We start from the raw sequence: 23,173 nt of genomic DNA, 5'->3' as shown, positions 1-23,173 counted from the left end.
TTCTTCAGCTCCGGGGAGCGATCGCGACGGAGCGGCTATAAACAAATAGCCGCGCCGTGGTCCCGGATCGCTCCCCGAGCGGACCCGACCTCCGCATGTAGCGGGGGGGGTCCCGATCGGACCCCCCACCCGCTAATAGGCGAGGACGTACGTGTACGCCCATGTGCCTGTACGTGCCATATTGTGGACGTATATGTACATACGGGGGTCGGGAACTGGTTAAGCAGAGGGATTTATTGTGGACTGATGTGCACTGTGGTGATTTACATTTGTAGACTGCTGTTTTAAGCGTGGTTCTGTGGTTAATGCTTCTGTTTGTCAAGGCTAAGAGCTCCGGTAAAGAAAGTGTCCTGTTTGCAAAGAAAAGTTAAGCGAATCCTGGATAAAACTTTTTTTTTTTTCTGCTGATTGTATCACGGATTTAGTCAAGAAGGAGTCTCCATCCATTTGTGCCGATCTTGTTGCAACCATTAAGGATGACTCCAAAGGCCACATTTTTCTGGTCAATTCAATCATCAGACATGATTAAACACTTCCAGCCCAGGCGTAGTCTGGCTTTTTGCTCCTACATGTAAAATATATTTTTTCTAGAATATTAACCACTTGACCACTGGGCACTTAAACCCCCTTAATAACCAGACCAATTTTCAGCTTTCGGTGCTCTCACATTTTGAATGACAATTACTTAGACATACAACACTGTACCCAAATTACATTTTCGTCCTTTTTTCCCCACAAATAGAGCTTTGTTTTGGTGATATTTAATCACCGTTTGGGTTTTTTATTTTTTGCGCTATAAAAGAAAAAAAAAGACTGATGTAAAATTTAGCAAATTTGTAATTTTTCTTCATAAATTTTGGCCAAAATGTATACTGCTACATATCTTTGATAAAAATAAGTACAAGTTGGTGAATATTATTTGGTCTTTGTGAAAGTTATAGCGTCCACAAGCTATGGTGCCAATATCTGAAAATTGTGCAGGGGGTATTGCAGGGGGTATTGCAGAGTATTGTGCAGGGGGTATTGCAGAGTATTGTGCAGGGGGTATTGCAGAGTATTGTGCAGGGGGTATTGCAGAGTATTGTGCAGGGGGTATTGCAGAGTATTGTGCAGGGGGTATTGCAGAGTATTGTGCAGGGGGTATTGCAGAGTATTGTGCAGGGGGTATTGCAGAGTATTGTGCAGGGGGTATTGCAGAGTATTGTGCAGGGGGTATTGCAGATTATTGCCCAAGGGGTATTGCATATTATTGCCCAGGGGGTATTGCAGAGTATATTGCGCAGGGGGTATTGCAGAGTATATTGCGCAGGGGGTATTGCAGAGTATATTGCGCAGGGGGTATTGCAGAGTATATTGCGCAGGGGGTATTGCAGAGTATATTGCGCAGGGGGTATTGCAGAGTATATTGCGCAGGGGGTATTGCATATTATTGCGCAGGGGGTGATGCAGAGTATATTGCGCAGGGGGTATTGCATATTATTGCGCAGGGGGTATTGCAGAGTATTGCCCAGGGGGTATTGCAGAGTATATTGCGCAGGGGGTATTGCAGAGTATATTGCGCAGGGGGTATTGCATATTATTGCGCAGGGGGTGATGCAGAGTATATTGCGCAGGGGGTATTGCATATTATTGCGCAGGGGGTATTGCATATTATTGCGCAGGGGGTATTGCAGAGTATTGCCCAGGGGGTATTGCAGAGTATATTGCGCAGGGGGTATTGCAGAGTATATTGCGCAGGGGGTATTGCAGAGTATATTGCGCAGGGGGTATTGCAGAGTATTGCCCAGGGGGTATTGCAGAGTATTGCCCAGGGGGTATTGCAGAGTATTGCCCAGGGGGTATTGCAGAGTATTGCCCAGGGGGTATTGCAGAGTATTGCCCAGGGGGTATTGCAGAGTATTGCCCAGGGGGTATTGCAGAGTATTGCCCAGGGGGTATTGCAGAGTATTGCCCAGGGGGTATTGCAGAGTATTGCCCAGGGGGTATTGCAGAGTATTGCGCAGGGGGTACTGCAGAGTATATTGCGCAGGGGGTATTGCATATTATTGCCCAGGGGGTATTGCATATTATTGCCCAGGGGGTATTGCAGAGTATATTGCGCAGGGGGTATTGCAGAGTATATTGCGCAGGGGGTATTGCAGAGTATATTGCGCAGGGGTTATTGCAGAGTATTGCGCAGGGGTTATTGCAGAGTATTGCGCAGGGGTTATTGCAGAGTATTGCGCAGGGGGTATTGCAGAGTATATTGCGCAGGGGGTATTGCAGAATATATTGCGCAGGGGGTATTGCAGAGTATATTGCGCAGGGGGTATTGCATATTATTGCGCAGGGGGTATTGCATATTATTGCCCAGGGGGTATTGCGCAGGGGGTATTGCAGAGTATTGCGCAGGGGGTATTGCAGAGTATTGCGCAGGGGGTATTGCAGAGTATTGCGCAGGGGGTATTGCAGAGTATTGCGCAGGGGGTATTGCAGAGTATATTGCGCAGGGGGTATTGCAGAGTATATTGCGCAGGGGGTATTGCAGAGTATATTGCGCAGGGGGTATTGCAGAGTATATTGCGCAGGGGGTATTGCAGAGTATATTGCGCAGGGGGTATTGCAGAGTATATTGCGCAGGGGGTATTGCAGAGTATATTGCGCAGGGGGTATTGCAGAGTATATTGCGCAGGGGGTATTGCAGAGTATATTGCGCAGGGGGTATTGCAGAGTATATTGCGCTGGGGGTATTGCAGAGTATATTGCGCAGGGGGTATTGCAGAGTATATTGCGCAGGGGGTATTGCAGAGTATATTGCGCAGGGGGTATTGCAGAGTATATTGCGCAGGGGGTATTGCAGAGTACTGCGCAGGGGGTATTGAAGGAATGGCTGGATTTGTGACTGCAATAGTCACAGATCCAGCCCACAGCGCTGCTGACACCCGCTCTCTCCTCTCACACTGTACCGATCGGTACAGAGAGAGGAGGGAGGAACCGGCGTCATCAAATGACGCCGGTTTGTTTACATGTGATCACTCCGTCATTGGACGGAGCGATCATGTGGTAAACGTCCGCTTTCAGCAGAATTTTACCGCGATCCGTGTGCGCGCCCCACGGGGCACGGTTAAGGAACTGCCTTGTAATCGTAATTCGGCTATGGGGCGGTGATTAGAGTTACAGAGGTGGTCCTGGGCTAGAATTATTGCTCTTGCTCTAACGTTTGCAGTGATTCCTGACGTGTGGTTTGAACATCTTTTACATATGCTGGCGCGACGTACATATATACGTTATCGTCAGCGTGCGAACATGTGGGGACTGGGGCGCTTTAGCTTGTATTATTTATTTATTTTTTTTTACACTTTTTAAAATGTTTATTTCTTTTCCGTTCATGGACGGACACAGCAGCATTGACTTTAGGTTATATACCTTCCTTCTAGGAGAGACTAGGCAGAAAAAAACAGCACTTTAAGTGTTAAAAACACGTCTCTCAGTACAGCACCTCCCAGGGGGCGTGTCCCCTGGGTACATCCCACTCTCTGGAACATCCAGCCTCAATTTTAATCTGCCTAGCGTCAGGAGAGGACATGGCCTTTCTGTAGCCCATGTGCTCTGGAGATTTTTAGCGTTTTTCCGCTTTATTTGATTTTGTTCCTGCATTTTTGGATCCTGGGATCTACTATCAACTGCCGACTGGGTGACAGGCTGGATCTTGATCCTTGTAGTCCCCCCATGTTCGGCCATCGAGCGTGTGCCGGTCTTTAGCTAGGCCGTTCACGACATGCCCCGTTGCTCCAGGGGCGGCCGGTGAGCTATATGCTACAGGGCACACATATGACCGGTCTCTATGGCTGTGTCACAGTGTGCCGGGCCGAAAGCCATGCCATATCTACCTGCGGACGTTGGGTCTGTCTGGAATGCCTCCAGCCGGTGGTCGCAGGATTGGCAAGTAGTATCCCCTTGCCTCGGTAGGGTGTTTTCGGCTGGTGCATTCCTGGGGAGGTCGACTGAGGGTCCGCCCTGCTTTCCTCTCTCCCTCCTTCCCCGTTCTGGATGGCGGCTGTGAGGTGGGGGGTCCACCTGAGGGGGTGCTCTGCTACTGCCGGGGGGCTGTGCTGCACTGTATTTTTTATTGTGCTGGTGCTGTGTGTTTTTATTGTGATGGTGCTGTGACAGTGTCTGCTGTGTTTCACTGTGTGTTTAACACGTGTACGGCCACCATTTTGCCGGAGCCGCGGTTCTATATGTTGGCGGCCATTTTCTTGTAGCCCGCATTCTGTTTTTCTCCATGTCGGCGGCCATCTTGAAAAAGTTTTGGCCTCTAGTGTCTGGAATAACGGCGCCAACACCGCAGTTTTTTCTTCCTGAGGGAACGACACAGCACGGACAGCACTCAGCTCTGCACAGTGGTACAGCCTGGTTCTGGGTGGTGAGTCCCCGGGGGTCCCCTGCTCTCTGTGAAAGCCGGGAGGGTGGCCAGTGGGTCACGTTTTTTCTGCAGTACTAGGGTGGCATATTTAGGTGGGACAGCATGGAGTCTGAACCAGAGGCTTCTACCCCAACCATGCCAGAGTTAACCCTTACTGCCCCTGCTCCTGTGGCCTCGTTGGATGCTATGATGGCAGTCCTGGAGGCGTTTGTTGCCAGGATTGAAGCGGCAAGTGGCCAGAAGGGGGGTAAAATGCGCCCCCTCCCTGAGCCTGCTTCTGGGGATGTCTCTGACGCAGAATCAGGTGCTGCTTCTGCATTTGGCCCTGGTTCTGTCGTGTCAGATGATGCAGACTTGGCCCACGCGGACAGTGAGGATGACTCTGCTTCAGGGTCGAAGCAGGATAAGGAATTTGTTGAAGCTCTTATCACTGCGGTGCGGGAAACTCAAAAACTGGAGGATTTGGCGGAGGCATCAGACATGCCCGTCCCTTTTGGGTTGCGCAAGCCACCCTGCACCGCAAAAGTGTTTCCTTGTGTTCCGTATCTGGACGAACTGTTATACAAGGAATGGGATCGGCCGCAAAAAGTTTTTGCAGTACCAAAATACTTTGCGGTCCGTTACCCACTTTTTTAGGAAATCCTCCTCAAAAGGGTATGTCCTTCGTCAGTGGACCCTCCGGTGTTCAGGCTGAACAAGGCCACCACGCTGCCTGTGGAAGGGGCTCCCGCCTTTAAGGACCCCGCAAATAAGAGAGCTGAGGCTGTGGCCCGCTCCTTATTCACAGTGGTGGGGTTGTCAGTGAGACCGGTTTTGGACGGGGCTCTGGTGTCGCAGACACTTACCGAACGTGCTAAGTCCCTGGTACAGGAGCTGGAGGCGCATAATGCTTCTGAGCTGTGTGGACCTGGCCGACCAGTTGGTGCAAGGTCTGAAATTCGTCTGTGAGTCAGCCCTGGATACGCTCCCCTTGCTCTCCTGGGCCTCCGCCATACGCGGTGGTACTACGCCATGTGTGCCTAAAGTGTTGGTCTGCGGACCAGTCCTCTAAGAAGTCCCTGGTGGACTTACCCTTTAAGGGTCAACGGCTTTTTGGGGCGTCCCTGGATGACATCATAAAAGATGCCACAGGCGGTAAGAGCACTCTGCTCCCGCAATCTGGGAAGGGTAAGGAGCCTCGCAGTAAGCAAGGGCCCTCATTTACTGCCCCCAGGCGTTTTTTTTTTCGCCTGCCAAGTGCACTGCCAAGTCCACTGAAGGGCAAAAGCGCCCCTGGGTTTGGGTTTGCGAAGTAGTTTCCTCGGGGTACAAGATAGGCCCTGTACACACGTCCAAGGAACTCGACGTGCCAAACACATCGAGTTCCTCGTCGAGTTCAGTGTGGAAGCCGCCGAGATCTCGGCGGGCCGACTTTCCTCATTGAAAAACGAGGAAATAGAGAACATGTTCTCTTTTCGGCCCGACGAGTTCCTCGTCGGCTTCCTCGCTGAAAAGTGTACACACGACCGAGTTTCTCGGCAGAATCCAGCTCCGACCGAGTTTCTGGCTGAATTCTGCCGAGAAACTCGGTCGTGTGTACGGGGCCTTAGAGTTTCTCTCTTGTCCACCAAACAGATTTTTTCCCTCCAACCTCCGGCTTTCTCCGGATCGCCTGAAGGACCTGTCAGGAGCTGTCCAGGATCTGCTGGGCAGGGGGGTGGTTGTACCGGTTCCCTCAACGGAACGGTTTCAGGGGTTTTACTCCAATCTGTTTGTAGTCCCCAAGAAGGATGGGGTTCGTCTAGTCCTGGACCTCATGGCCCTCAATTGCTTTGTCAAAGTGCAAAAATTCAGGATGGAGTCGATTCGCTCAGTAATGGCAGCGCTCCATCAGGGGGATTTCCTAGCATCCTTGGATATCAAGGATGCGTACCTGCATATCCCAATATGCAGGAAACACCAGAGGTTTCTGTGTTTTGCGGTCGGGGAGGACCATTTTCAATTTGTGGCCCTCCCGTTCGGCCTGGCTTCGGCACCACGGGTTTTCACCAAGGTGCTCGCCCCGATCCTGGCCCTGCTGCGGCAGCGCGGGATCGCTAACGTGGGACACCTGGACGACCTTCTTCTGAGAGCTTTCTCAAGCTCAGAATTAGAAGAGGACGTGTCTATTGCCTGTCGGACCCTCCAAGAATTCGGTTGGCTGCTGAATATCCAGAAGTCAGTGCTGGTACCATCTCAGCGGCTGGAATATCTAGGCTTGGTCCTGGATTCCTCGTAGGCGAGTTTTTCTCCCAGCGGAAAAGCTGCAGACTCTGCAATCTGCAGTGCAGCGGTTGACGACCCAGAGATGGGCGTAGCTTCGCTTTTGCATGAGGGTTCTGGGTGTTTCAGAGTCTGTGCCAAAAATGGGGCACTCCAGACGTGGACCTTCTAGCGTCTCGTCTCAGTCGGAAGGTGTCACGATTTGTGACCAGGTCGAAGGACCCGTGGGCGGACGCGTCAGACGCGCTGGTGGTGCCTTGGGGTCGCTATCGCCTAATATACGCTTTTCCTCCCCTTCAGCTTCTTCCTCGCCTGCTGCGCAGGGTGGAAGCCGCGGGAATACCAATAATCCTGATCGCCCCAGATTGAGAGAAGACCTTCTGTCGCAAGGTCCCATCTTTCACCCTGCTTTACAGTCGCTGGCTTTGACGGGGTGGCTGTTGAGAGCCAGGTGCTGAAGGACTGAGGTCTGTTGGGCTCTGTGATCTCTACCATGCTACGAGCACGGAAGTCTACTTCACGAAAGATTTACCATCCTACATGGAAGGCCTACATCTCTGTGTGAAGAGATGAAGTGGCACCCCCGTACATACGTGATATCCCGGATTCTGCTGTTTTTACAGCGTGGAGTGGATCAGGCTCTCGCCTTAAGTACGGTTAAGAGTCAGATCTCGGCTCTAGCTGTTTACTTTCAGCGACCCTTGGCGGCGCACTCCTTGGTGCATACGTTTGTGCAGGGGGTTCGGCATGTGGCCCCTCCTGTGAGTCCTCCACTGCCTCCATGGGACTTGAATTTAGTTATTTTGGTGCTTCAAGAAGCTTTGTTTAAGGACATTCGGAAGATTCCTTTACTGACTTTGTCTCAGAAGGTGGTTTTTCTGGTGGCAATTACTTCGGTCAGACAGGTTTCTGAACTGGCGGCCTTGTCTTGCAAGGCTCCTTACTTAGTCATCCATGAGGATAAGGTGGTGCTGCGGCCGCAGCCATCATTCCTTCCAAAGGTTGTTTCGGCTTTTCATATTAATGAGGACATTGTTTTGCCATCCTTATGTCCTCGGCTGAAAAATCCAAAGGAGGCCACTTTGCATTCCTTGGACGTGGTTCGGGCCCTACGGGTGTACTTGTCTGCTACGGCTCCGTTTTGGAAGTCGGACTCACTGTTCGTGACGGTGACTGGTCCTAAGAAAGGTCTGGCGGTCTCGTCGGCCACCATTTCTAGTTGGATCAGACAGGTTGTGCTCGAGGCCTATGCCCTAAAGGGGCGGCTGCCTCCCTTTCAGGTTACGGCGCATTCGACCAGGGCGATTGGTGCCTCTTGGGCTTTCCGCCATAAAGCGTCTGTTTTACAGGAGTGTAAGGCAGCAACCTGGTCGTCAATCCACACCTTCTAAAAGTTTTACAAGGTGGATGTGAGTGCATCTTCGGATGCCGCAAGGTTTTACAGGCGGCTGTTTAAGGTTGAAGTTCCTCCGTTGAACTCTAGTTTGGGGTGAAGCTTGGTTTGCTGTGGTGTTTTCTCTTCCGTTCATGGACGGACACAGCATCCTTTGACAGTAGGGTTATATCCGCTTCCTTTAGGAGAGTTTAGGCAGAAAAAAAGCACTTTAAGTGTTAACACATTCCTCAATGCAGCTCCTCCCAGGGGGCGTGGCCCCCCGGGTATAACCCACACCCTGCTCTAGCAGCCTCAGTTTTTTTCCTGCCTAACGACAGGAGAGGTCAGGCACTTCTGGAGTCCAGTCCTGATTTTTTCCTTGCAACTTTTCTCGCTTTTTATTATTTTGTTCCTGCATTTTGAGTCCTGTGATTCTTCTATCAACAGCCGACTGGGTCTTGACTCTTGTAGTCCCCCCATGTTCGGCCATCGAGCGTGTGCCGGCCCTTAGCTCAGCTTTGGGATGTCCACGACAGGCCCCGTTGCTCCAGGGGCGGCCGGGGAACATCTTGTTCTAGGGCACACATATGACCAGTCTTTTATGGCTTTGTCAGTGTGTCTGGCCGACAGCCATGCCGTTTAGCGGACGTTGGATCTGTCTGGGATACCTCCAGCCGGTGGTCGCAGGACGGGTAAGTAGTGGCCCCTTACTCAGGTAAGTGGTCTGGCTGGAATTTTCCCCTGGGAGGTCGACTGAGGGCTTGCCCTGCTTTCCTCTCTCCCTTATTTCCTCTCCCTCCTTTCCCATTTGGGTAGCGGCTGTGAGGGGGGATTTTTCTGGGGTCTCTGGTACACCTAGACCTGTGTGCGTAGCAGGGGCTGAGTGTGTTCACTGCAGGGGCCTGTGTGTGTTCACTGCAGGGCCTTTTTGTGGCTGTGGTGTGAATTTTGTGCTGTGCTGTTATGCTGTGTCACTGTCTTTTTAAATGCGCAATGGCCGCCATTTTGCCGGAGTCCTGCTTTATGTAGCTCGGCGGCCATGTTCTTGTGGTCCTGTGCTGTTTTTTACACATTCGGCGGCCATCTTGAAATTTCGTTTGGCCTCGTGTGGCCGCTTTAGCGCTGCAGAAATGACCGCGAATCTGCCTGAGGGACAGACGCAGCGCAGCCGGCTTCTCAGCACAACTTAGGCTCCTCTCAGACCGCGCTGCACCGGGTGAGGTGGTAAGTTTCCCTGGGGGCCCCCATACTCTGTAACGGCCGGGTGTTGACCGTGGGTATTTCTGCTTTGCAGTTAGGTGACACAGTGGGGGGGCATTATGGAGCCTGGACAGGTACTTCTTCCCCTGAACGCCTGAGTTAACCCTTGCTGCCCCTCCCCCTGCCACATCTGCTATGGCAATGTCGGTGGCGTTTTTTCTAGCCAGGTTTGAAGCGACTGGTGGCCGGATGGGGGGTATATTAGCGCCCCCCTCCCTGGCCTGCTTCTGGGGATATCTCTGACACTTTGTATTGTCAGATGATGCGGGCTTAACCCACGCGCACAGTGAGAGCGACTCTGATTCAGGGTCGCTTACTGATTGGAATTGTTGGAGCTATTTTTTCTGCAGGCGTGATACTCAGTACTTGAGGATGGGGCGGGGGCACCTGCTGTGCCAGTCCTATTTGGGTCCCGTAAACCGCCACGCAATGACAATGTTTTCCTTGTGTTCCTTTTTTGGGACAGTTCTACAAGGAATGGGATACGTCGCAGACAGTTTTTGCATTGCGACCCGTTATCCCTTTGTGGAGGACCTTTTTAGTAAAGTGTGTCTCTCCTCCGTTCGTGGACCCTCCCGTGTCCAGGTTGAGCTAACCACCATGTGGATGGAGCTCCTGCCTTTGAGGACCCCGCGGATGGGAGAATGGAGGCTGTGGCCCGCTCCATCTTCACGGTAGGGGGTTCGGCTGTGAGACCGGTTTTGGCCGGGGCTCTGGTGTCACGGACTCTGACTGTACGGGCAACGTTTTTGCTGCAGGAGCTGGAGGCTTCCGAGACCTGCAAGGACATGGCTGAACAATTAGTTCTGGGTCTAAAATTTGTCTGAGTCGGTCCTGGTTACGCTCTTGCTTCCCAGGGCTTCCGCCTATGCGGTGGTACTGCGCCGCCTTGTGTGGCTGAAGTGCTGGTCTACGGACTAGTCCTCAAAGAAGGCCTTGGTGGATTTACCCTTTGGGGACGTCCCTAAGGTCAATGCTGCTGTGTCCGTCCATGAACGGAAGAGAAAATAGGATTTTTGTACTCACCGTAAAATCCATTTCTCGGAGTTCATGGACGGACACAGCACCCTCCCCTCCTTTGTTTGTACTGCTTGTTTACGAACTGGGGCTGCATGATGCAGAGAGTGGGATGTACCCGGGGGACCTGCCCCCTGGGAGGTGCTGTACTGAGAAGTGTTTTTAACACTTGAAGTGCTGTTTTTTCTGCCTAGTCTCTCCTGAAAGGAAGGATATATAACCCTAAGGTCAATGCTGCTGTGTCCGTCCATGAACTCAGAGAAATGGTTTTTACGGTGAGTACAAAAATCCTATTTTATGGCTCCCAGAAGTCTTCTATACAGATAACAAACTGAAATTAGGAGTGCTCTCCTAAAGGAAGTACTCTTTAATCTCAGCTTGTTGCCTGTATAAAAGACACCTGTCAAGAGAAGCAATCTCCCCCCAATGGCCAAGACCAAAGAGCTGTTCAAGGATGTCATGGACAATATTGTACACCTACACAAGGTTGGAATGGGCTACAAGACCATCGGCAAGCAGCTTGGTGAGATGGTGACAACAGTTGGTGCGATGGAAGAAATACAAAATAACTGTCAATAACTCCTGACATTTCAGGGCCTCCTGTGTCATTCTGAGGAGCAAATCCTGAGGAGAAAGGGCTTGTACCCTGCTAAATATCAGGAAGAAGGTCACAAGGACCATTTATTTTAAAATGTGGAAATGCTTTATGTGTGTCAAAAAGTTGCTCTCCACAGGAGGACATTTCTGTTTTTGAATTTCTTCATGGCAGAATGGAGAAGGGTTTGGCAGCCAGTACCTTTTAAAAAGTTCAGGTAGCTGCGCTGTCAGTTTTTTTAGGGGGAAGGTTATCGCAAGACCCTTTGATCATCAGGTTTTTTAAGGCACTAGCTAGGGCTAGGCCAGTACCATTTAAGTTTTTCCCCAAATGGAATTTTCAGTAGTTTTGCAGGGTCTGACTAGAAGACCTTTTGAACCACCAGAAGAAGCCACAATTAAATATTGGTCATTAAAACGAACACTGTTGGTAGCAGTCACCTCAGCTAGAAGAGTCAGCGAACTACAGGCATTATCTATCATTGAGCCTTTTTTGATCGTTTTTCCAGACGGGGTAGTGCTGAGGACAGACCCAGGGTTTTTGCTGAAGGTCGCGTTAGTTTTTCACAGATCCCAAGAAATAGTTCTGCCAACGTTCTGTCAGATTCCAACATGCCATAAAGAGAGAGCATATCCTAATCTGGACGTAAAGAGATGCGTTCTACACTATCTGAAGGTAAGAGTTTAGAAAGTCCAATTCTCTGTTTTTTGTTTTCGGTGGCGTGTAAGGGTTACGAAGCTTCTAAAAGCATGATTGGAAGTTTGCTTCAGATGGCTATTCACAAAGCCGCCTATAGGGCTGCAGGGATAGTGGTACCTTCAACACAGGCTGTAGCAACGTCTTGGGCGGAATGAGCTAGAGCTTTACTAGGGCGAATCTGCAAGGCGGCCACATGGATGAGTTTTTCCATCTTCACTCATCACTATAGGATGGACCTGCTCTTGGCAGCAGAGCAATCGTTTGGCAGAAAGGTCCTGCAGGCAGCGGTCCCACCCTAAGAGTAAGTATGCGCTTATCTCCAAGTGCTGTCCTGAAAGACAAGGTGAGAAAACCTTAGACTTACCGGTAATGGTATTTCTATGACTTTCAGGACAGCACCGATGACCCTCCCTTGTTTATGAATGTTAATATGGTGTTATTTCTATGTTCTGATTATATAATTTCAGCCTGGCTGGAGGTGATCAATAACGACTGAGGCCATGGTGGCAGTGGCCAGGCTTTAAAGAAATTACTGCAGTGTTTCCTGGAAAGTGGGTGGAGCTGTGCTCTCTCCAGGGGCTGTGCTGAAAGACTCGTAAAAATACCGTTACTGGCAAGTATAGCTAAGGTTTATTTTATTTTTATTTTTTTGGCTTGGTTTTCCTTTATCTAGAAAGTTACTGGGAGGTAAGTACTTCTACCACAAAAACAAAAAACGCAGCCTAAAGCTACTACTATGGCTGTTGCCTCTTCTCACTGAAAGGGGTCCTTCTGCTATTCCCAGAGGCGTCGTTTTAAAAGTAAGAGTCCATCTCATCATCCCAAAACCTTGAGCCCTAAAAAATCCTCCAAGCCTGCCCAGAAGCCCTCTTCAAAATGAAGGGGCATCCTCACTCTTGTGTGTGTGTGTGTGTGTGTCTCCAGGCTTGGCAACTGTTGGACTTTGTGAGATTCTGGATCAGAGAAATCCCAGACTTTTGGGTCTAATCTTTAATTTCCTCTAACCTTTTCATGATCCCAAAACTGAACTGAGGCATATACCACATTTAGGACTTAAAAAACCCTGCACAGATAGCTGCGTGACAGCAAATATTGCTCCTCTTTTGCACCAAGAGTATTCACAAAGACTCTTGTACTGCTCCTGGGAAGATCTCGGGGCATCCATGTAATGCAATGCCTAACTTCCTGATGCTGATGCTAATGCTGAAAGACTCTTCAGCCACAGTCTTTTCTTTCAAAATTTAAAGCAGGGGTGTCAAACTCATATTCAATACAGGCCGAATCAGCGTTATGGTTGCCCTCAAAAGGCTGGTTGTATCTGTAAGATAATATAAATGTATCTACTCTTTATCATATTAAATAATTGCCTCTGCATTTGATTATTACTGGCTGGTATTAATAATATATTATGCCAGCCGTGTGCAAATCTCCATTTCAACTGGCATAGAATTGATTTATTCTCATTCTAAGCAGATGTCAAGAGCCCCCCACACGATCAGAAGTTGAACCCCCCACCCGCTGTTATATCAAAGAGCACTCCCCTTACCTGAGCTGGGGGTGGAGCTGGAAAGCAAAATTTGCAGGGTCTGGAGGAGGGCTGGCGTCACCTCCCAGAGTTTGCCAAGACCAGGGGAGGCAGAAACGAGGGGGTGCTGCGGTTGCACAGAGGGGTGCAAAATCTGTAAGAGTTCTGTCATCCTCTCTGCTGCCCACTGCTGAATCAAGGTGGAGACGACCTGTTTCCAGCTTGCTGCAAGTCCATCCGAACCATCTGGGGCCCTGATGAAGAAGCAGGCTCGGGCTTCATGCCCTGGGAAACCCTGGGTTGACATTCTAAGAGGGCTTACTACAACAGAAACCTGACATTCTCAAAGCCAGTTATCTCTGGGCTTGCTTTGCATGAGGGTTCTGGACCTCATAGTGGCCCCCTTTTTGAGATGGTTTCCTTCACTCCGCTCCACCCAGACTCCTGTAGCTCAGCATTCTCATAATGTGGGACAAACGGAACCCTCCTCTTGTTCGTCTACCACTTCTGTCCAGCCAGGCAAAAATCTTCGATTTTGATATTGGAACTTCTAAGGCGCTAAATCTAATAAATGAACCATGCATATTTATCTTCGCATCCTAAAACTTTTTGTATTTATTTTTGAATCAATTAAAAATTGCTATATCCACATTAACAAGTACGTTTTCCACACGCTGATCATATGGTGCGTTCCAGACAAAAGCCACACCCTTCAGCGTATTTTATGTATATCTGAAAGATTTGTTTTCTTTATCAGTAGTATCTTGCATGCTCATCACATGGTGTTCCCTGGTGAAAGATTGTATATTTGAGCATTTGTTTTTACAATTTATATTTGTTGTAATTATATGTTGAATTATAGTGGCCTTATAAATACCCTTTTATAAAGAAAAAAAGAATTTTACTTTTTAATGGGGATCTAATAATTTTTAGTTGATTTAAAAATAAAAATGAAAAGTGTTCTAATGTGAAGATCAATATGTATAGTTCCCTGTCCCAGTATCAAAAACATTTTTTTGTAGAGGTTATAAATAGGAATGTGGTGTGTTATTCCATGTGGCCAGCAGGAATATGGATTGATGGCTTCAACTAGGGGTGCAACGGATCAAAAAACTCACGGTTCGGATCGTTCCTCGGATCAGAGTGACGGATCGGATCATTTTTCGGATCGTTAAAAAAAAAAATTCTCCCCCACTGTAATATCCACATCTCTCCCCCACTGTAATATCCCCCGCCCCACAGTAAAATCCACATACCCCCCCACCCCCCCACTGAAATATCCACATCTCCCCACTAATATCCACATCTCCCCCCCCCCCACTGCAATATCCACACCCCCCCCCCACTGTAATTTTCACATCTCCCCCACTGCAGTGGCGTCACTAGGGTCGGTGTCACCCGGTGCATTAAAGAACCCCCTTGGTACAGACCCCCCCCCAGGTAGTGCAGACACCCCCCCCCAGGTAGTGCAGACACCCCCCCCCCAGGTAGTGCAGACACACCCCCCCCAGGTAGTGCAGACACCCCCCCCAGGTAGTGCAGACACCCCCCCCCAGGTAGTACAGACACCCCCCCCCAGGTAGTACAGACACCCCCCCCAGTAGTATGACTTCCAGCAGTGTGTGTGTCCCACGAGTCCGGGCTCCTCCTCTGTGGGTGTAAACGGAAAGGAGGGCTGCCGCCGGGTGTACCAAGATGGCCGCGGCTCCAGAGCTAGGCCGAAGCCGCGGCCTTTCCTAATGTTATGGCCACGGCTCCGGAGCCAGGCCGATGCGCGGATCACAGTGTGTGCCGATCCGAAGGGGGTGACCCGTTCGGATCAATGGTGATCTGTTGCACCACTGGCTTCAACAGAGGACACACACATTCCAGTGATCCTTATCGTCCCAAACTGGCCCAAGAGAACGTCCTACACAGACATACTCAGACTCCTGATCGGCAAGCCTTGACTTCTTCAAAACGATCACAAGGCTCTCTATTCTACCATGCTTCTCATTTGTTGGCTTTAACAGCATTGCTATTGAATTCTAGGTTCTAAAAAACAGGGGCATTACTGATTCTGTCATTCACACCTTCTCTATCAGGGCCCACTGCTCCGGATCTGTTGGTGTTTCTTGGCTCTTTCAGTGTCAGGCATCTGTTTCACAGGAGCCACCACCAGGTTTTCGGTCCATACCCTCTCAAAGTTTTACCAGGTGAATTTTCAGGTCTCTACTGATGTTGGCTTCGACCACAATGTACTTCAATCTGTCATATGAATAGTGTTTTGAGTCTGTTGACCTTTGTTTTCTTGTGGGCATCTTTGCAGTTGTTTGTTAAATTGTTTGTTAAATTTGTTGCTCATCTCTCAGGTTATTGATTGGGGACATCCCAATGACTACAGTGAGTGAGTAACTTATAGCGCAACACATGCAAACTGAATCGCCTCTGAGCGCGCTTGGTATCCTTTCCTGGGGCCTCAGAAGAGATGGGTCTTGATCTTTCTCCTGAAGGCCAGGTGGTTTACCTCCAATCGGATGGTGGTTGGTAGAGCGTTCCATAGTCTGGGTCCTTGGACCGCAAATCTTCGTTCTCCTTTGGACTTGTATCTGGCTTTGGGTATCTGGAGTAGATTTTGGTTGGTGGATTGCAGAATGCAATTGGTGTTGTGAGATTTTAGTTTCTTGCATAGATATTGGGGGGCATTTCTCAGAATACACTTATGCGTTTGACAGAGTGCTTTGAAAGTGATTCTGTCTTTTACGGGCAACCAACGAAGGGATCTCAACGAAGGTGCGATTGATTCCCATGTTTTTTTCCCAGTCACAAGTCGAGCGGCCGTATTTTGAACTACTTGCAGACGAGTGATTTGGTATTTTGGGAGTCCAAGATAGAGGGCATTTGCATAGTCAAGTCTGTAGTTGATAAGTGTCCCCACTACGACTGCTATGTCTTTTTTGGGGATAAAGGGAGTGAGTCTCCACTACTGACCCTATTTGTGCATCCATTGTCATGTAGGTGTCGAAGATGACTCCGAGATCCTGTACAGATCCTCTACAAATCCTGTATTCTTAAGATGGGGATTTTCCCTGAAAATTCTAGAACCGTACAGAGCACAGGTCCTTCCCTTTCCTTATTGCTCTTACTGGGTGGGTAGGTTTATGAGCGTGCGCTGGAGGGTGTTTCCAGCAAAGGGTGTTGCCAGTGTCCAACTACCCCAGGATAGCGACATATAACCCATGGTGTATGACTATAGATCCTGTGTACTGTATATCAACATGAGGAATTTATAGGTTGGTCAAAATTCCTATTGTTTTCTGGCAGGTTCTGTGCTTGTCTTCTGTTGGTTGTGATTTTTTTTTTTTTATCAGTCAAACCGTAACGGAGCGAGTTAGGGCCCTTTACAAATTCTCTCTGCACCACTGGGTTAGATCTTCCTAAAAGAGCATGTTGGATAGATGTCTGAATCCTTATGCCGCATACAGACGGTCGTTTTTTGTGATGAAAAAAAAACGACATTTTAAAAAACGTCATTTAAAATGATCATGTGTGGGCAAAAACGTTGTTTATGTCTTAAAAAAAAACGACCAAAAAAAATTCGAACATGCTTGAATTTTTTGTGTCGTTTTTCAAAACGTCATTTTTTACTTCACAGAAATTGACCGTGTGTAGCAAAAAACGTCGTTTAAAATTACGTTTTTCAACCCGCGCATGCCCAGAAGCTAGTTATGAAGCGAGCTTCAATGGAAAAAAGTGGTGAAACGTAACCTCGCTTTGCTAGAGCATTGTGAAAAAAGATAGTGTGTATGCTACATCGTTTTTGAAAATGAAGTTTCAAAAATGTCGGTTTTTTTTAATCACATAAAACGTCATTTTTTTTCATCACAAAAAATGACCGTCTGTACGCGGCATAACACTTAAAATTGTGATGGTTTTCTTCATCTGCTTCTGTCTTAACCAGGCCCACTAAGCTTGACTCCGTCAACCCACAAGCTCTCTAGGAACATGTTAATCCCTTGCCTCAGGCACATTCAGCTGCTCCCTCTTTTCTGTCCTGTGCCATCACACAGATTAACAGACCTTCTCCTGCCCTCCTGGGTTTTCCCAAACCCAGAACCTCTTGCTGTGAGTTTAGTGGTCTCCAAACAGTGGCCTGGGGGAACAGATGTGGCCCATTGCTTGCTTTTATCCAGCCCTTGGGGCACTATTTCATCCAATAATTCCAACAGTGGGGCATAATGAAGGGGCACAGTTCCTCCCAATGATGGCACACAATTCCTCCCAATTACACCAATTCTAGAACACAATTCCTCCCAATGATGGGGCACAATTCCTCCCAATGAAACCAACAATGGGGCCCAATGACACCAGTGCTGGAACACCATTCCTCCCAATGCCACCAATGATGGGGCACAATTGCTACCACTGACACAAACGATGGGGCATTAATTTTCTCTTTCATCCATGGACTGACACGGCTGCTTATATTCTTGACTTGTGGGTTATGTTCCTGTTCTATATTTAAGTTCTGGCCCCGGTTCTAGCAAGACTAAGGGGCCATGGTATAGCGATAATGGCATACCTGAACGACCTGCTGCTGGTAGACCAGCCAGTATCTCGGTTAAACCAGGGTGTGTCCAGCACGGTCAAGTACCTGGAGCATCCGAGTTGGATTCTCAACCTAGAAAAATCATTCCTGTGTCCGATACGTAGGCTGGCTTATCTTGGTCTGATTATAGACACCGCTCAAAGAACAGTGTTTTTTGCCTCAGACAAAGGTCAACGCTATAAGAGAGGTGGTCAGGACAAGGAAGGGTCCTTCCATTCGTTTTTGCATGAGGTTGCTAGGGAAAATGGTAGCATTGTTCAAATCGGTTCTCTATGCCCAGTTTCATTCATTCGTTACAGAACAGCATTCTGTCCGCCTGGAACAAGGAGACTCATACCTTGGATTACCCCATGTGTCTGACCCTTATACCGCGTACACACGACTGTTTTTTTAATTGGTCGTGAAAAACGGTCGTGTATATGCGCCAGAGCATTTTTCTGGACGATTTTTTCTCGTCGTTTTTCCAACTTTATAACGGTCGTGTGCACGCTGCATAAGGGTGTGCCAGATTCTCAATTGGTGGTTGACTCTGCCCATCAACATCCTAGAGATTCGGGCGGCATGTCTGGCCCTAATAGCCTGGACATTCAGGTTGCTGGGATGTCCTGTTAGGATACAGTCCGACAATGCCACAGCTGTGGCCTATATCAATAGCCAAGGGGGCACCAGAAGCCGGGCAGCTCAGAAGGAAGTGAATCATATTGTAGCCCGGGCAGAGGAGCATGCACCTTGTCTATCTGCAGTCTTCATTCCAGGGGTGGAGAATTGGCTGGCGGATCTTTTGAGCCGTCAACAAATTTCTCCGGGGTAAATGGGCTCTACACCCCGCCATATGCCAAAAATGGGGTACCCCGGACATAGATCTGGGAAAAAAGGGAGTAGCCTCTCCAGGTGGGAACCCAGATGAATATCCTCCGCTGCCGACAACTCAGATGCAGGCAATGCACTTAGCAAAGCAGGAACAAAAATTGTCTCTGGACAGCCGCACTCTGAACAAATTGTAGCCTTCATTAAAAGGAGGACAGCACTTCAAGTCACAGCAAAATAAAATAAAACCCGACTTCTGACGTGTTTCGCTAGTGCTTAGTCAGTGCTTAGTCAGAGTGCGGCTGTCCAGAGCCAATTTTTGTTCCTGCTTTGTGTCAAGTTCAAGGGATCCACTCGCATACGGGACAGATGCGTTGGTGACCCAGTGCAATCGGTTTTTTACCGATTTATAGGTTCCCAGAGTCCAGCTACTACCGCGCTTCTTCACAGAATCAAAGAGGAACGGAAGTTGGTAATTCTAGTTGCCCCGGCATGGCCCAGAAGATCCTGGTATGCACAGATCGTAAAGATGGCAGTAGGGAATCATTGGACTCTTCCTTTTGACTGGACCTGCTCTCGGTGTTCCATCCTGCCTTACAAAAACACACGTTTTAAAGAGTCAGGGGCTTTCAGGTTCAGTAGTGACTTTCTTGATTAATGCAATGAAGCTAGTCTTCAGGACCATTTATTATAGGGTCTGGAAAGCCTATGTTTCTTGGTGTCGAACCAAAAGATGGCATCCTCGGAAGTATGTCATAGGTAGAATTCAGTTGGGGGTAGAAATTAAGCTGGCCTTGAACACTATCAAGGGTCAGGTTTCGGCCTTGTCAGTGCTTTTTCAAAGGCCGCTTGCTTCGAATTCTTTTATCCGGGCCTTTTATACAAGGGGTAACGTGTATAGTGCCGCCAATTAGGTCACCCTTGTGCCCATGGGATTTGAATTTGGTTCTGTCCGTTTTACAGAGACAGCCTTTTGATCCGATGCAGAATGTTCTTTTGCTTCTTTTGACAAGGAAATTGGTGTTCTTAATTGTGGAAACCCCTGCAAGAAGCGTATCAGAATTGGCTGCTTTTTCCTGTAAAGAGCTATACTTAATTATTCATAAGGACAAGGTGGTGTTGCGTCCTCACCCATTCTTTCTGCCTAAGGCCCCTTTCACACATGCAGACCGTATGTCCGCTTTTTCATCCATCCATTTACGGAAGAAAAAGGGAAATACATTAATCCTTGTGAGATAGCACATCCGCTGACACCCGATCTCATCGGTGTCCGCAATGCTCTGATTCTGCAAACTGAGGAAAATCCTATTTTTCCATCCGTCTGCAGAGCTGATCGTGTGAACACGGACAGACGGTCCGTGTTCATCCGATCCCCCCCCATAGGGGAGAGCTCTGACAGGGCGGTCCCTGCACAGTGTGCGGGAACCGCCCTGTCATCTGCCGGCTCAGCGGGGATCAACGGAGCGATCCCCGCTGAGCAAGTGGATAAGACATATACGGATCCTCACAGGATCGGGCACCCCCCCCCCCCCGCTACATGCGGTGGTTGGATACCCGCGGGGAGCGATCCGGGACGACGGCGTGGCTATTCGTTTATAGTCGCTCCCCGGAGATGAAGAACGGGGAGAGCCGTATGTAAACACGGCTTCCCCGTGCTTCACTGTGGCGGCTGCATCGATCGAGTGATCCCTTTTATAGGGAGACTCGATCGATGACGTCAGTCCTACAGCCACACCCCCCTACAGTTGAAAACACACACTAGGTGAACCCTAACTCCTACAGCGCCCCCTGTGGTTAACTCCGAATCGGCAACTGTCATTTTCACAATAAACAATGCAATTTAAATGCATTTTTTGCTGTGAAAATGACAATGGTCCCAAAAATGTGTCAAAATTGTCCGAAGTGTCCGCCATTAGTAGTAAAAAAAAAAAAAAAATAATAAAACTATCCCCTATTTTGTAAACGCTATAAATTTTGCGCAAACCAATCGATAAAAGCTTATTGCAATTTTTTTTTTTTTTTACCAAAAATAGGTAGAAGAATACGTATCGGCCTAAACTGAGGAAAAAAAATTAAATTATATATGTTTTTGGGGGATATTTATTATAGCAAAAAGTAAAAAATATTGCATTTTTTTCAAAATTGTCGCTCTATTTTTGTTTATAGCGCAAAAAATAAAAACCGCAGAGGTGATCAAATACCACCAAAAGAAAGCTCTATTTGTGGGAAAAAAACAACGCCAATTTTGTTTGGGAGCCACGTCGCACGACCGCGCAATCGTCTGTTAAAGCGACGCAGTGCCGAATTGTAAAAAACCCTTGGGTCATTTAGCAACATATTGGTCCGGTCCTTAAGTGGTTAAGTAAATTTGTATTTTTATTTTTTGTGGGTGAATAAAAAAGTTTTCACAATTTTCTGTAATAACATTTTCATTGCTGTTGCTCCTCTCTCATGCTATACTTTCTCTCCTTCAGTTGTTACAGGGAATACATGGATCAACAGAGAGCACTCTGTCTTCGTATGTTTGCCCCAAAGTCATCCAAAACTGCATAATGTTATAATGCTGAAGGTCATCATCAAGTAAGATCAAGCAGTACAGTCGTTTGCGTCTCTGCGCCTTGCTTCTTTGGAGTTCACCTGTCAAGTTACAAAGACTTGACAACTTTAAGGGGACAGTATATGTTCATAGTTTTTTCTTAAGACAACAGTGTTCTTGTTACCTTGCATTAATACCTAAATTTCAAGGTATATATAATGTTGTGTATTGTGTCATAACAATAAGAGAGCAGAGAGTGGATGTTGCAGTCCTCATGTTACCTTTTCTACTACGATTGGTGTAGTTTTTTGTAAATTTTAGTATTTTTTTATTTCCACTCTTTTCTAAAGTAGAGTGTATAGGTGACTTAACATTTTTTATGTCTTGAAAGATGGTTATATTCAAGTTATGTTTTTTTTTTTTTTTTGTTTTCTTCTTTTTATCGTCATCCTCTAAAAATTCCATGATTTCACGACGTATGCCTCTTACATGAGAGCTTTACCTAATAAGTACATGTTGGGGCAATTGTTTTTCTCCATGCTCCTTCGTTGAGTTCGGTGATCAATAACACTAAATGTAACTCTATTTTCAGATGTCTTTAGAAATATACCATCTATTGGTATGCATATCCTATAATTGATGACTTCCTACATTTTTCCCAGTGACACATAATAGACTTATTCAAAGAGCAATTTACAGAGAATTCTTTATGTGAAACAGTCTTTAGGTGAAGTGGCACACATCAGTAAATTTTAGTGTACTGCAGTCAGGCTAGTAAAAGATAAATTCTGACTGGCTAATTTGGTCGACATGACTTTTCAGTATGCCCGAGAGCAATATGTACAGGCATGTTTGTTTGGTCCACTTAAAATGTTTTTTGTTTAGTAGTTCTGTCTCCTTGACATTCTTGTCTGAAAAAGCAGAAACTGCAAACCATTTTGTCAATTTCAAATATTTTGTTTAAAATTGATTTTTGCAAAGAATAATAAACGTTGCATCTGTTAGGCATTTATGAATATATTGTGTGCTTGGTGAGTCTTTTGTTTCAGATTTTGATACTAAATATCTCCTACAGACTATGGTAAACACAAATAAAGAAATTCCCAATTGCTTCAACTTGGAGTGCATAGTACCTTCGGGACCCATTCACATGTGTGCACTTGTTTTTGCGTGTGTGTTTGGCATGTACATTTGAACATGCCCTTTAATTTTATATTGGCCCTCAATGTGTGTCCATATAACAGAAACATCCCTGCCTTTTTTCAGCACTCCACAAATAAGTGTTTATCACATGTTTCAGTACACTAATTGTCAGTTAGTTGGGTTTGTTTTATCTGTGTTATGCGCACTGAGATGCTATTGAAAATGAATGTCAATGGGCAAACCCCATGCTTTGCACCACACCTTAACATCATAGCTTTATAGACATGGTAAACTTACCTACTTACACTTTATTTTTACCTGCATTCGATTTGCATTGATCATCTAGTTTCAGAATGTCATTTGTTGCCCTGTATGTAGTGTAGTGTGGGACTTAACCATTCTGTGAAGGAACTATATTTCCCACAATCCATTAGTCACTTCGTTTAGCACTGGTGCAGATGAGAGTTGCACAGTTATTAAATCTCACACATACACGAGCAGGCAGAGCATTCAGACAGTTAATTTTTTGCAGCTAGATGATGTGTTTGCACAGTAGCACTCCTACATTTGTGATGCAACGCAGAGGGGATGAGGAATGCATTGGATGCTGTAAAAAACATAATATGAAGTCGTCCTGTTCCTTTGGTACATAGGACCAAGGTAGCTAAAGTAACACATGTACAAAGCGAGAATGATCAGCCATGACATTACAAACTGCTGCCACAGCGTCTAAGCCCATCGTTACAAGGTAAGGCATACACGAGGAATAAAACTACATTAATACCTAGTTAAAAGAATGAAAACGTTTGGAAGTGAACAATTCCTTAAAACTCCAGCTTCAGCCTAAATTTACTATCTTAATCGTACAGTACAGAACACAGGCAACTTATTCATATGCCATGGATTATAGGTGGGTACCTTCAGATGATTGGACACTGGTAAGCATTTGAGGACAGTGTCCTTTTAATGCTTATGCAAAAGC

At 47.3% G+C, this 23,173-nt stretch overlaps 1 protein-coding gene across 4 annotated transcripts in view; it reads left to right on the top strand.

Annotated features, from left to right (window-relative positions):
* Positions 1-22,066, top strand: part of LOC120927567 (inactive peptidyl-prolyl cis-trans isomerase FKBP6-like) — a 201,433-nt gene extending 179,367 nt beyond the window's left edge. For all 4 annotated transcript variants that reach the window (XM_040338335.1, XM_040338336.1, XM_040338333.1 and 1 more), the window contains one exon: positions 20,987-22,066. In XM_040338335.1, coding sequence (XP_040194269.1) covers positions 20,987-21,065 — 79 coding nt within the window. In that variant the 3' untranslated portion in view covers positions 21,066-22,066. The remainder of the gene's footprint in view (positions 1-20,986) is intronic.
* The last annotated feature ends 1,107 nt before the right edge of the window (positions 22,067-23,173 follow it).

This window comes from Rana temporaria, chromosome 2, assembly GCF_905171775.1.
Source record: "Rana temporaria chromosome 2, aRanTem1.1, whole genome shotgun sequence".
NCBI lineage: Eukaryota > Metazoa > Chordata > Amphibia > Anura > Ranidae > Rana > Rana temporaria.
Note: the sequence above shows the minus strand (reverse complement) of the source record. Positions and strands in the feature narration are given on the sequence as shown.